The following is a 15,428-nucleotide window of genomic DNA, read 5'->3' as shown; positions in this document are numbered from 1 at the left end:
TGGAGTCTATGGGAGATGGCCTTCTCCGGATAAGGGATCCCATACCTGTATTTCTTAATTTCACAGTTTGGGGTCTGGAGGTTTATAAGCTACAGATTCCAAGGGGGTAATTAGCTACAGTGTTAGAGATTGCTGGTTCAACCATAGACAACAGACATAACTTGTGCTCGGTACATTGGCGTTTCCCATGAGGATACAATGAATAGCTTCTATATATTCATCCAAAAGGTCTGTGGAGGGGGGGGGGGACCCATAAAAGATATCTCTGATCTAGCAAATGTCTAGTTACACCACTGACATCGAGGCACTAATACATAATGGAATAAACAGAGACAGGAGCAAAACATATGAAATTCATTTATTTCCAAATAAAATCCAGTTACAAGTACACGTCCTCTCACACAGCCCAACTAAACAAGACAAGAATGAATACTGTGAATACAGCTTGGGAGGGATGACCATTCATAGCTCAGTTCTACAGGACATTCTGTACCCCATATGGACATTCTGTACCCCATATGGACATTCTGTACCCCATATGGACATTCTGTACCCCATATGGACATTCTGTACCCCATATGGACATTCTGTACCCCATATGGACATTCTGTACCCCATAGACATACGCACACAACATCTACTCTGAGAATCAATGGAAAGAGACTTCTAACCAGGATCCCATGGACCCCATTCAGCTGGTTGCCAACCACAAGCTGCTCCGTGGAGTATCTATCATCGACAATGAACTGCCTGGGCAAACTCGGCACCAAAGGATGATTTCTTGTCTGTTCAGCAGTTCCATTGACTGATCAGTGTATGTTAGTGTAGCATTTAGTCAGTCTTAAAGTCCTCCGTCTGTTGTTGATCTACAAGTCCTAGCACCCTGGAACTTTCTGTTCAACCAAAAGGTGGATGATTGCAGTAAGGCAACCCAGCCGTAAACCATTGTTGGTTTCAAAACACACCCAAGCGTCCCAGAAATACCACAAAATCAATCAACCTAAAGCAAAGGCACATCACATGAATAGGTCAATCTAGATGCTCCAAAATTTGCCACCAGAAGATATCAATAGCACCTCTACTTGAACGAGATCTTTTCATTATAGGGACATACTCTATAGACACCACATCAGCTGGGATACATTAGAAACCATTTAATGATAGGCAGGCAGTCAATGGGCAGTCAGTGGGCAGTCCATGGGCAGAAAGTATAATCAAAATGTGTTTATTGGTTCCACCAACATAGACAGCCTTACGCGTTTTGTGTTCTCCAGTTTGATTTTTTTTTTCTCGATTTGAGTTTTTTTGAGCTTAAAAAACTTTAATTCGAGTTAGGGTTCAAAGAAACTCGAATGTTTAAGTGCAAAAATCCCGAAAACTTGAATGTAAAAATTCCCCATGTAAAAGCTTGTGAGTTTCTATAGAAGTCAATGGGAATGGTCATAGGCTAAGTCAAGCCATATTCTAAAACTTGAGCTTTTTGAGCTCATAAACACGAAAAATTCTATATATTCGAGGTTTTTTTTATTCAAACAAGGTTTCCATAGTAATAAATAAGTGAACATTCGATATGCAAGTTTATTCGATTTAAAAAAACCCGCCTGCCTATCTTCAACTGGTTTTTAATTCTGCTCCCCTAGCTGAAGGCTCAGTGCCCCTGGGCCTCCTTGTGACTTATGGTGAGTTGTGGACAAGCATTTATTTCTTGTACAGAAATATAGGGATCGACTTGTGTCAATGGGAAAGTTCCATCAGATCTGCTCCAAGAATGTTTAAGATCGTTTACAGAATCTTTTCAACATGTGTTCTACATATGCAATCTTCATCAGTAGCCGCCATGGAATTGTGGCAAAGGCTCTTGGCCAACGTGAACCACTTTGTAAAGCAATCTGAGGCTTTGGATACATACAAGAGGCACGGGAAGGGATTTATTTCTAGAGCAATTTGTAGGGGCTGCTCATTATTTCAGATACTACACTGGCCAAAAAGATCAAGTTTCCCTGAAAAAATACAATGGGTTGGTTGAGCCAAAATTAGTATTAAAACTGGTTAAATAATAACTGAATTTATACATTAGTATAAAATGGTTTCATTTCAAATTAAATTTTATATTACGGTTTCATACAACCATTGATTCATTTCATGAGCAGAAAGGATCCAGTCTATGAGGGAAGTCACTAATTGCCTCTACAGTTGATCTTCCTCCACTACAGATAAAACTGCCCATTCTCAGTCAAATTATTTAGCCAATTATGACTTCAGGACTGTGGAAGAAGTGCCAATTGGTTGAGGATAAACCTCAATTCCTTCATTTTTTTCCACGTTAAAAAAAAGTTTATGATAAAAGTGGACAATGCAGTTATAAGGAAGGCCATGGAGGGTTAGCAGATATTCCAGAAAAAGTGATAGAGTAAATTTGTGGTGGGGACCTCCTACATGTGAAAGTTGGCTTAGGAAGTCACTCATCTGCATTTCTAGATAAAGACCGCTCTAGGCCTTCCCATCAACCATAGGAAATGCTATCCGCTTCCGAAGTGCGCCGAGGTACCGTGGTGGGTATTCTTTACCCGTAGCTCTTCAACTGCCCTCCAATATATCCTACATAGACTGAATGGGACATGAACATTCATCACAAGACAATGGGGAACCAGCTATGTGTGGTCACAGGGCTATGGGGGGCCAAGTATGGTAGGGAATGAATGGGCCAAGAGAAGGTGGAACAAACCAACAGCCAAAAGCAGCATCAAAGAAGATCAAACCAAGAGTCTATGGAGCTGGATACAATTAGGGCATTCAAACTGGGTTATATACTTGTGATACAAGTGGGACTGGCTAGTACAACACTAGTAATACTACTAATATCAACCATTATACCACTGTGAGGTAGACTTTACTAGGTAGGGTGAAGTATCTTCAGGGTGACGATAAAGAGCCTAAAGATACAGACAGGGCAGGTTTCATTCTAAAATGCCTAACGTATACAACATAACAGTCTGGGGGAGTTTATCAATGTTTGAGTTGCCCTAATAAAACTGGAATTCGAATTACGTTTCGCAAACTCGAATGTCTGGTATTTTATTAAGTGCAAAAAGACTCAAATTTGCCATCGAAAAGCTTGCGAGTTTCTATAGAAGCCAATAGAAGTCAAGCCATATTTTTCGAGCTCAAATTTTTCCAGCTTTTTCAAGTTTGTGAACTGGAAAAAATTGAGGTATTAAGAGTTTTTTATTGACAAGTTTTCCTTATTAATAAATACAGTGTCGGACTGGGACCCCAGGGGCCCACCAGAAAACCTTAGACCATAGGCCCACTCTCCAAACTATTTTTCCTCCTTTCCTCACCCAACCTCTTTATTCTCCCAGTCTGTTTTATTTACATGCTAGCATCTATTCTTCCATCTGTTTCTCCTCTTTCATGGCCATTCCCTATTTCTGAATGGGAACAAACAGGCCAAATGGTCAGGAGCAGGAGGGCCCACCGGGAGTTTTCCTGGTATCCTGATGGGCCAGTCCGACACTGAATAAATAGGTGAGCATTCGATATGAGTTTATTCGATTTAGAAAACAAACTTGATTTCAAAACTCAAAAATTGATAAATAAACCCATTACTATCTAGGCTACCCGTATAACCAGAACTGGCCAACTGTTCTTTACAGAAAGAAATATTGTTGGTCTGGATATAAACAGAACACAAAACACAATAAACCAGTTGGAGACCCTTAGTGAGGAGTTACAGAGACAACACTGGGGGTTCTAGAGCCCAACTCACTCAATGGCTACGGCAGTCAAAACTGAATACTCTTAGTCGCAGTACCGCTTCCCACCACATGAGGTCGTCAGTTTCTGCTAATAGGGGTGCAACAGAATAGCACCGCAGTTATATTTGCTCTGCTGACACAACCCCAAGGTTTGAAATGAAATCGTTTTTGAGTCTCGCATCAGCCCTTGTTTTAATCAACTTGAGTTTTAAAAAAATATCCCATTTTTATAATAATGGCAAAAAGCCCCATGTAATGAAGTAAAAAACGAATTAGTCCACGATAAAGGGAAAAAACTGCAACCAGAGTTTGTCCTTGGGATGCAATCACACATGTTGGGTTTGAAGCCCTATAGACTACATGGACTAACCAACAAACACTGCAGGGCAACCAGGTCCAGACTGGGACTCTGTGACATCTTACAGCAGCCCCTTTGGCATTTGCCAGAATTGACAGATTGCCAGTCTGGGCCTAAGGGCAACCCACACTATGTCCTACAGTGGTTTTGTATCTAACTAATCATGTCCCTGATCTTCACATTACGTAGGGTTTACTATACCAAAATGACCAAACTAAAGCAAGTACCACGGGCCCATTAATGAAACTAGCACTCTCAAAACCGTGGTGCTTAGTGAGCAGACCAACCCATGTAAACATATAGGATAGATAGATATGTTGGGATAGATATAGATAGATATGTTGGGATAGATAGATACATTCAGCACAGATAATTACAATTCAACATAAGATTGTTGTTTCATCCCCAAACCGAGAGCCCAAGCTTGGAGCAGCTTTAGCAACAATGAAACCTTGGTTTGAGAGAAGTCCCGGTGGCAGCAGAATGGCCGTAGGGCAGTAGTTGCCAGACATTTTCAGTTCAAGTCCCTTTGGAGGTCCAGGCTTTAGCCAGGGCCCCACATACCCCATATAATAAGGAGATATAGTTCCAAGAATGTCTATGGCATCTGAATGATATTCACCTGAAAGCTCAACCCCCAATTGGTCCCCCCTTAACAATGGTACAACCCCCCCCCCAGGTCTATTCTGGTTTTTGGCAACTGCTTGTATAGAGGGACCCCCACCGGCCTGGGGTGAAGGACAGTGATTTATGTTAAGCCACTAGGGGGCATTCTGCAAACGAAAAGGATTTATTGGGTGTTTAGACATCTTAACCAGATTTTTCCCGTGTAATTAATTAAGTGCTTTCTGGATCTTTCTGTAAATATATTTAATTTAGCAAACCCAATGGTTCCCAATAAACCCGGTAAGACTACCATGGCTGGGGGAGCCTATTCCCAGTTTCCAGATGGAAGACATGCTATTGTTGTTTTCCAAATGCCTCCGGATATACTTTGATTTTTGTGGGTGTCCCACACCGGTGGAACAGACAGCTACACCTTTATTATCCTTCATTCTGACCAGGTTCTGCACAAACATAGACTACACAGACATCGATTGGTGGTGCCATGGGGCATGCCAAGCAAAAGGGTAGATGGGCAAGTCTTCTCCTGGGGAACAATCACAATACAGATATCATTGGGGGAGCACAGAGCATATACTCCAATCAGCCAACCCAGTGGAGCTTTAGACTATACCCCCAATGCTTAGTGCCCCCTTGGGGTAGCAGTTATTGAACTACATAGTTATATGAATGCAAAATAAATATACGATTTTTGCCTAAATGATTAAATATAGAAAATCTAGCAGCGAGATTACTAACTCTGTAACAGGTCGGGCATTGATGCAAATGCACGTTGTTAGTAGGCAACTGGAAGCACCCTGAGTACTCAAAGCAGCCATGATTATTGCCGGGAATCACCAAACCGTACATTTCCGAACAATCATACCAAATTCAGAGCTTTTCGTGCCACCAATAGTCAATGGGAAGCGACCAACAATACTGTAATATCCACTGCCTGAAGTTCCCTTAAGGTGGCCACACACGGGGCGATTGTAGCTGCCGATATGGGTCCCTTGGACATATTCAGCAGCTTATCGGCCCGTGTAGGGGAAACAATGACTGGCCTGCCCAACCGATATCTGGATTGGGGATTGGGGACCGCATCGGCTCGTTGATGTGGTCCCTGAAGCGACTACGCCTCTTCCAGTTGTTATAATTCGATCCAGGGCCAAACGACCGAATTAGCCTAAATTCCCCCAATATTGCCCCCACCCATAGGTGGGGCTATCGGGAGAAGATCTTTACGCGTACGCCCACCTTTAGAGTTGCGTTTATCAGACGTGATCGTCCTTCTCCCTCCGCTCAAGGGGAATTTTCTCGCTTGCGTTCTACTCACAAAAACACACACACAAAACAGGATTTTCTACATATATACATTGTCACAGTTCCAATTATACAACCAAAAAAAAAGACCATAATAGCAAAAATAAACAAAATATCCTGGCATTAAAGTAGTCCCATAAAATCTCTGCCGTGGAAGGAGAAAAAAAAACAAACATCGGCCCAGGGAGAGTTTCCACATTATAAAAAGAGATGTTTCCGAGAGAATTTCAGGTTTATTTCCCCTTCCCTCCGTCCCTAGCTCGCGTGCAGCTTGGCGTCTGTGGAAGGAGTAACGGCGCTGTTGGAGAAGCCATCGTAATGGTTGTCGGAACATAGCGAGAGATCGTCTGCGGTGTCCATGCTGCTGTTTATCTCTGAAAAGGGAGAAAAAAAAATGGTTTAAAAGTCATTGTTTTTAGATTAAGTCACATTTAGAAGTTTCAAACAGTCCAGACTTTCCCCATTTCGCCATTGGCCAATTGTTTCGCGAAACTTCTGCAAAAATTTGCAACAAAGAAAAAGACGCGGGCGACAACAAAGAAAAAGACGCGGGCGACAACAAAGAAAAAGACGCGAGCGACAACAAAGAAAAAGACGCGAGCGACAACAAAGAAAAAGACGCGAGCGACAACAAAGAAAAAGACGCGAGCGACAACAAAGAAAAAGACGGGGGCGACAACAAAGAAAAAGACGCGGGCGACAACAAAGAAAAAGACGCGAGCGACAACAAAGAAAAAGACGCGAGCGACAACAAAGAAAAAGACGCGAGCGACAACAAAGAAAAAGACGCGAGCGACAACAAAGAAAAAGACGCGGGCGACAACAAAGAAAAAGACGCGAGCGACAACAAAGAAAAAGACGCGGGCGACAACAAAGAAAAAGACGCGAGCGACAACAAAGAAAAAGACGCGAGCGACAAACAAAGAAAAAGACGCGAGCGACAACAAAGAAAAAGACGCGAGCGACAACAAAGAAAAAGACGCGAGCGACAACAAAAGAAAAAAGACGCGAGCGACAACAAAGAAAAAGACGGGGGCGACAACAAAGAAAAAGACGCGAGCGACAACAAAGAAAAAGACGCGAGCGACAACAAAGAAAAAGACGCGAGCGACAACAAAGAAAAGACGGGGCGACAACAAAGAAAAGACGCGAGCGACAACAAAGAAAAAGACGCGAGCGACAACAAAGAAAAAGACGGGGGCGACAACAAAGAAAAAGACGGGGGCGACAACAAAGAAAAAGACGCGAGCGACAACAAAGAAAAAGACGCGAGCGACAACAAAGAAAAAGACGGGGGCGACAACAAAGAAAAAGACGCGAGCGACAACAAAGAAAAAGACGGCGGGCGACAACAAAGAAAAAGACGCGAGCGACAACAAAGAAAAAGACGCGAGCGACAACAAAGAAAAAGACGCGAGCGACAACAAAGAAAAAGACGGGGGCGACAACAAAGAAAAAGACGCGAGCGACAACAAAGAAAAAGACGCGAGCGACAACAAAGAAAAAGACGCGAGCGACAACAAAGAAAAAGACGCGAGCGACAACAAAGAAAAGACGGGGGCGACAACAAAGAAAAAGACGCAAGCGACAACAAAGAAAAAGACGGGGGCGACAACAAAGAAAAAGACGGGGGCGACAACAAAGAAAAAGACGGGGGCGACAACAAAGAAAAAGACGGGGGCGACAACAAAGAAAAAGACGCGAGCGACAACAAAGAAAAAGACGCGGGCGACAACAAAGAAAAAGACGCGAGCGACAACAAAGAAAAAGACGCGGGCGACAACAAAGAAAAAGACGCGGGCGACAACAAAGAAAAAGACGCGAGCGACAACAAAGAAAAAGACGCGGGCGACAACAAAGAAAAAGACGCGAGCGACAACAAAGAAAAAGACGCGAGCGACAACAAAGAAAAAGACGCGAGCGACAACAAAGAAAAAGACGCGAGCGACAACAAAGAAAAAGACGCGAGCGACAACAAAGAAAAAGACGCGAGCGACAACAAAGAAAAAGACGCGAGCGACAACAAAAAGAAAAGACGGGGGCGACAACAAAGAAAAAGACGCGAGCGACAACAAAGAAAAAGACGGGGGCGACAACAAAGAAAAAGACGCGAGCGTCAACAAAGAAAAAGACGCGAGCGACAACAAAGAAAAAGACGCGAGCGACAACAAAGAAAAAGACGGGGGCGACAACAAAGAAAAAGACGGGGGCGACAACAAAGAAAAAGACGCGAGCGACAACAAAGAAAAAGACGGGGGCGACAACAAAGAAAAAGACGCGAGCGACAACAAAGAAAAAGACGCGAGCGACAACAAAGAAAAAGACGCGAGCGACAACAAAGAAAAAGACGCGAGCGACAACAAAGAAAAGACGCGAGCGACAACAAAGAAAAAGACGCGAGCGACAACAAAGAAAAAGACGCGAGCGACAACAAAGAAAAAGACGGGGGCGACAACAAGAAAGACCGACGACACAAGAAAAAACGGGGGCGACAACAAAGAAAAAGACGCGAGCGACAACAAAGAAAAAGACGCGAGCGACAACAAAGAAAAGACGCGAGCGACAACAAAGAAAAAGACGGGGGCGACAACAAAGAAAAAGACGGGGGCGACAACAAAGAAAAAGACGCGAGCGACAACAAAGAAAAAGACGCGAGCGACAACAAAGAAAAAGACGGGGGCGACAACAAAGAAAAAGACGCGAGCGACAACAAAGAAAAAGACGCGAGCGACAACAAAGAAAAAGACGCGAGCGACAACAAAGAAAAAGACGCGAGCGACAACAAAGAAAAAGACGCGAGCGACAACAAAGAAAAAGACGGGGGCGACAACAAAGAAAAAGACGCGAGCGACAACAAAGAAAAGACGCGAGCGACAACAAAGAAAAAGACGCGAGCGACAACAAAGAAAAAGACGGGGGCGACAACAAAGAAAAAGACGGGGGCGACAACAAAGAAAAAGACGGGAGCGACAAAGAAAAAGACGGGGGCGACAACAAAGAAAAAGACGCAAGCGACAACAAAGAAAAAGACGCAAGCGACAACAAAGAAAAAGACGGGGGCGACAACAAAGAAAAAGACGGGGGCGACAACAAAGAAAAAGACGGGGGCGACAACAAAGAAAAAGACGCGAGCGACAACAAAGAAAAAGACGCGGGCGACAACAAAGAAAAAGACGCGAGCGACAACAAAGAAAAAGACGCGGGCGACAACAAAGAAAAAGACGCGGGTAACAACAAAGAAAAAGACGCGAGCGACAACAAAGAAAAAGACGGGGGCGACAACAAAGAAAAAGACGGGAGCGACAAAGAAAAAGACGGGGGCGACAACAAAGAAAAAGACGGGGGCGACAACAAAGAAAAAGACGCAAGCGACAACAAAGAAAAAGACGGGGGCGACAACAAAGAAAAAGACGCGAGCGACAACAAAGAAAAAGACGCGAGCGACAACAAAGAAAAAGACGCGAGCGACAACAAAGAAAAAGACGGGGGCGACAACAAAGAAAAAGACGCGAGCGACAACAAAGAAAAAGACGCGAGCGACAACAAAGAAAAAGACGCGAGCGACAACAAAGAAAAAGACGCGAGCGACAACAAAGAAAAAGACGCGAGCGACAACAAAGAAAAAGACGCGAGCGACAACAAAGAAAAAGACGCGAGCGACAACAAAGAAAAAGACGGGGGCGACAACAAAGAAAAAGACGCGAGCGACAACAAAGAAAAAGACGCGAGCGACAACAAAGAAAAAGACGCGAGCGACAACAAAGAAAAAGACGCGAGCGACAACAAAGAAAAAGACGCGAGCGACAACAAAGAAAAAGACGCGAGCGACAACAAAGAAAAAGACGCGAGCGACAACAAAGAAAAAGACGCGAGCGACAACAAAGAAAAAGACGGGGGCGACAACAAAGAAAAAGACGGGGGCGACAACAAAGAAAAAGACGGGAGCGACAAAGAAAAAGACGGGGGCGACAACAAAGAAAAAGACGCAAGCGACAACAAAGAAAAAGACGCAAGCGACAACAAAGAAAAAGACGGGGGCGACAACAAAGAAAAAGACGGGGGCGACAACAAAGAAAAAGACGGGGGCGACAACAAAGAAAAAGACGGGGGCGACAACAAAGAAAAAGACGCGAGCGACAACAAAGAAAAAGACGCGGGCGACAACAAAGAAAAAGACGCGAGCGACAACAAAGAAAAAGACGCGAGCGACAACAAAGAAAAAGACGCGGGCGACAACAAAGAAAAAGACGCGAGCGACAACAAAGAAAAAGACGCGAGCGACAACAAAGAAAAAGACGCGAGCGACAACAAAGAAAAAGACGCGAGCGACAACAAAGAAAAAGACGCGAGCGACAACAAAGAAAAAGACGCGAGCGACAACAAAGAAAAAGACGGGGGCGACAACAAAGAAAAAGACGCGAGCGACAACAAAGAAAAAGACGGGGGCGACAACAAAGAAAAAGACGCGAGCGTCAACAAAGAAAAAGACGCGAGCGACAACAAAGAAAAAGACGCGAGCGACAACAAAGAAAAAGACGGGGGCGACAACAAAGAAAAGACGGGGGCGACAACAAAGAAAAAGACGCGAGCGACAACAAAGAAAAGACGGGGCGACAACAAAGAAAAAGACGGGAGCGACAAAGAAAAAGACGGGGGCGACAACAAAGAAAAAGACGCAAGCGACAACAAAGAAAAAGACGCAAGCGACAAACAAAGAAAAAGACGGGGGCGACAACAAAGAAAAAGACGCGAGCGACAACAAAGAAAAAGACGCGAGCGACAACAAAGAAAAAGACGCGAGCGACAACAAAGAAAAAGACGCGAGCGACAACAAAGAAAAAGACGGGGGCGACAACAAAGAAAAAGACGCGAGCGACAACAAAGAAAAAGACGGGGGCGACAACAAAGAAAAAGACGCGAGCGTCAACAAAGAAAAAGACGCGAGCGACAACAAAGAAAAAGACGCGAGCGACAACAAAGAAAAAGACGGGGGCGACAACAAAGAAAAAGACGGGGGCGACAACAAAGAAAAAGACGCGAGCGACAACAAAGAAAAAGACGGGGGCGACAACAAAGAAAAAGACGGGGGCGACAACAAAGAAAAAGACGGGAGCGACAAAGAAAAAGACGGGGGCGACAACAAAGAAAAAGACGCAAGCGACAACAAAGAAAAGACGCAAGCGACAACAAAGAAAAGACGGGGGCGACAACAAAGAAAAAGACGCGAGCGACAACAAAGAAAAAGACGCGAGCGACAACAAAGAAAAAGACGGGGGCGACAACAAAGAAAAAGACGCGAGCGACAACAAAGAAAAAGACGCGAGCGACAACAAAGAAAAAGACGCGAGCGACAACAAAGAAAAAGACGCGAGCGACAACAAAGAAAAAGACGCGAGCGACAACAAAGAAAAAGACGGGGGCGACAACAAAGAAAAAGACGCGAGCGACAACAAAGAAAAAGACGCGAGCGACAACAAAGAAAAAGACGCGAGCGACAACAAAGAAAAAGACGGGGGCGACAACAAAGAAAAAGACGGGGGCGACAACAAAGAAAAAGACGGGAGCGACAAAGAAAAAGACGGGGGCGACAACAAAGAAAAAGACGCAAGCGACAACAAAGAAAAAGACGGGGGCGACAACAAAGAAAAAGACGGGGGCGACAACAAAGAAAAAGACGGGGGCGACAACAAAGAAAAAGACGGGGGCGACAACAAAGAAAAGACGGGGGCGACAACAAAGAAAAAGACGGGGGCGACAACAAAGAAAAAGACGCGAGCGACAACAAAGAAAAAGACGCGGGCGACAACAAAGAAAAAGACGCGAGCGACAACAAAGAAAAAGACGCGAGCGACAACAAAGAAAAAGACGCGGGCGACAACAAAGAAAAAGACGCGAGCGACAACAAAGAAAAAGACGCGAGCGACAACAAAGAAAAAGACGCGAGCGACAACAAAGAAAAAGACGCGAGCGACAACAAAGAAAAAGACGCGAGCGACAACAAAGAAAAAGACGCGAGCGACAACAAAGAAAAAGACGGGGGCGACAACAAAGAAAAAGACGCGAGCGACAACAAAGAAAAAGACGGGGGCGACAACAAAGAAAAAGACGCGAGCGTCAACAAAGAAAAAGACGCGAGCGACAACAAAGAAAAAGACGCGAGCGACAACAAAGAAAAAGACGGGGGCGACAACAAAGAAAAAGACGGGGGCGACAACAAAGAAAAAGACGCGAGCGACAACAAAGAAAAAGACGGGGGCGACAACAAAGAAAAAGACGCGAGCGACAACAAAGAAAAAGACGCGAGCGACAACAAAGAAAAAGACGGGGGCGACAACAAAGAAAAAGATGTTTCACTATTTTTTTTGCCATTTCCCAAATTTTCTCGTCATTTCGCAAATTTTACGGCAAGGTGAAATGGAAAAGATTCGCTCATCACTAGTTCAGACTTCTGGAGGTTTATTTATCAAAATTTGGGTGAATTTTTCAAAATATTTTTTTCTAATTTGAATAATCTAATAATTGAAAGAAAAAAAAAAACGCTAACGTTACCTTATTTATCAAAAAATCAGAAAAAATAAACATGAGTGAATAAAGCTGTAAAAAATAAATACCTCATTTTTTTATGGGTCACAAAGCTCAAAAAAGATTAAAAAACGCAAAACTAACGAAAAGGTTAAAAGTGTTGCCTAGGGCAGCTCCCACTGACTCTCAGTTTCCGAAGTTTTACAGTTTGTAATGGGTTTTTTTCACTACATATCAAAAATATCTGTTTTTAAACCATAATTCAAATGATTATTAGATTATTCAAATTTGTCAATGTTCGTTTTTTTCAAAATTCAAATAAACACGAAATTTTACAGAACTCAAATGTTTGCTTATTTATTCAAAAATTTGAATATAAAAATGTGATAAAAAAAAACTAAAAGGAAAAACTTCAATTCATCAAATTTGATTCTGACCTTCATTTTTACCGGATCTACAAACTCTTAAAAAAAAATTCTAAAAATTAGAAAAGTTTCACATTCAAGTTTTAAAAATGTTTGCGCTTAATAAAATATTGAACATTTGAACTAGTTGAACTAGTTTCATGCGTATAGTGCAATTGTTGATTAATCAGCCCCTTAACGTTCCACCGGGAGATGAGTCGCTGCGATTTTTGGAAAGTTCCAGCAACAAGTCGCTCATTTTGTCTCTAATATATATTTTATATAATATATAATATAATTGGCCAGTACCTAAACCGACGATACTACTTCAAATCGCTTCAAACCCTTTCGGAATTCTAATTAGCATTAGATTCGAACCGAAAACCGAAACCGAAACCGAATCCTTCAAAAAAAAAAAAAAGGCCTGGATTCGCCCCGAATCCTGAACAGAATCCGGGATTTTCATATCTATGATTTCTAAAAGCAAAATTCTCATTTTTTTTTGTAAATGTAACAAATGAACATTCCTCGATATTTCTAAATTTTAAAAATGTTTTTACCAAATATTTGCAGTTTATCCCTAGGCCGCGTAACAAATTCTCCAGCATTAATAGAAATCTATTGATATAAAGCAAGATAAACAAATTAGCAGGGACACAAGGAAGATCTTTATTGGAAGGCGACTAGTGATGAGTGAAAAATTCGCAGGAAAATTTGCAAAACGACAGGAAAATTTGCAAAATGATGAAAAATAGCGAAACACATTTGTCGCGCCTATTTTGCCACACCCAATTTCATGTAACCGCAACTTTTTTTTGATGAATTTTTCTGCGCCCATTTTTCGCAAAACAATGGCAAAATGCGGAAATTCACTGCAAATCCATGAAATCCAAAATCTGCTCATCACTAAAGCCGAGGCATTTGATGCTTCTGTTTTTGTATTGCGCCATCTAGCGATAAAACAAGAGAAGGCAGCGACTGTCCCCAGACCTCTCTATAATCCCGTCCTTTTATCTCTGCATAGACTGCATTTTTCAGCATCTGGAGAAAAAAATGTGACCTCAAATTTTTCAAATCTGGGTTTTCTGAACTTGAATGTTCAATATTAAGCATTTTTTTTTAAAAAAAATCTTGAAAAAACATGGGGTTTTTTTTTGGTTTTTTTTTAACTGCTGAATTTGTAAAAAATCAGTGGGATGAAGAGATTTTCCATTGCGCATTTTCGAATCATGAAATCCAATAATTTCTCATGAAAGTCATGAAAATTTCGTATCCGAACGATCGTAAAACGATCATTTCGAAACAAAAATTTGGGATCGTAAGTACGAAATTTTCATATTCAAAGGAATGGAATTTTCATCACTTTTCCAAACATCAGAAATTATCGGATTTCATGATTCGAAAGGGTTTCCCGCCATTTACGATCGTTCAGATACGAAAATGTCATGGCTTTCAGAACGCCAATACGTTATTATAATGACTAATACGATTTTTTCGTAAGCATTTTCGTGATATTTGCGATCATCAGAAATTATCGTATTCAATTCGAATTTTTCCCATTTCGGGATTCGAACTCGTACTTGAATGAATAGGCCCCGTAAGTGGTTACGCTAAGCGCCGGCGCCCCAATGCGAGTGTAGGAAGCCGTATCTGTACCTGCAAAGATGAGTTTTTCCTTCATGATCCGGACGTCCCGGCTGGTCCTGCGTACGGCGGCGCTCAGCATGATTTGCTCGGGGTTATACGTGCGGATGCTTCCGAGTCTCCACCTGGAACGGGACACGGCATCAATATCCCTCCATTCATGGAAGTTTCCCTTACATAATATACACAGAAACCCCTAATACCCCTATCCCTGTAATCTGTTCCTTCAAACAGTAGGAATAAATCCCATGTTTATATGCTGAAATCCAGCTGCAAAACTGTTCTACTCTTTCTGCATCATTTGAAATCCTGGCAGGGGAGGAGGGACTAAACCACTGATGTTACAGATTGTAACAACTTCCCCACAGCTTACAGACAGCCTGCAGGAACTACATAACCCACAATGCATTGCACTGGGATGTTCCTTTCCTTATTGGCATCACGTGTGCAGCAGGGGATTGTGGGATTGGGAGGAGGCAGGCTGAAGGCTGAGGGCAGGTGGCTACTGTTACATTTTATTTGAGTCACAAAGTAGTCAGCCAATCAGCAGGGGGACAGGGGGTGGGGCTTTGAGAACAGGGGCGGGGCTTAGGGAACTGTTCCAAACCAGATTATTACATTAAACATCATGAAAAGGCTGCGTATTTTTAAAAAAATTTAAGTTATGTTTGGGTGGAGCTTTCCTAAATTTAAAAAAAAAAAAAGAAGCCCCGCCCACATGATATAAAGTTAGGGAGCACATGTTGAAGAAGGAAAATCATTATTTGACGTTGTCTCCTTCCCAGCAGCATATGGGTTATATTTGCCCCCTCATAC

At 42.8% G+C, this 15,428-nt stretch overlaps 1 protein-coding gene across 2 annotated transcripts in view; it reads right to left on the bottom strand.

Moving 5' to 3' along the window:
• Positions 1 to 344: 344 nt before the first annotated feature.
• The window catches only part of gdpd5 (glycerophosphodiester phosphodiesterase domain containing 5), a 119,635-nt gene continuing 104,551 nt past the window's right edge, over positions 345 to 15,428 (bottom strand). Inside the window, 4 exon segments of one of the 2 annotated variants that reach the window (NM_001127121.1) lie at positions 345 to 553; positions 614 to 2,676; positions 2,708 to 6,416; positions 14,625 to 14,737. In NM_001127121.1, coding sequence (NP_001120593.1) covers positions 6,298 to 6,416; positions 14,625 to 14,737 — 232 coding nt within the window. In that variant the 3' untranslated portion in view covers positions 345 to 553; positions 614 to 2,676; positions 2,708 to 6,297. 2 annotated transcript variants of the gene reach the window in all.

Source organism: Xenopus tropicalis, chromosome 2, assembly GCF_000004195.4.
Source record: "Xenopus tropicalis strain Nigerian chromosome 2, UCB_Xtro_10.0, whole genome shotgun sequence".
NCBI lineage: Eukaryota > Metazoa > Chordata > Amphibia > Anura > Pipidae > Xenopus > Xenopus tropicalis.
The sequence above is the reverse complement of the archived record's forward strand: the minus strand, read 5'-3'. Positions and strand labels throughout refer to the sequence as shown.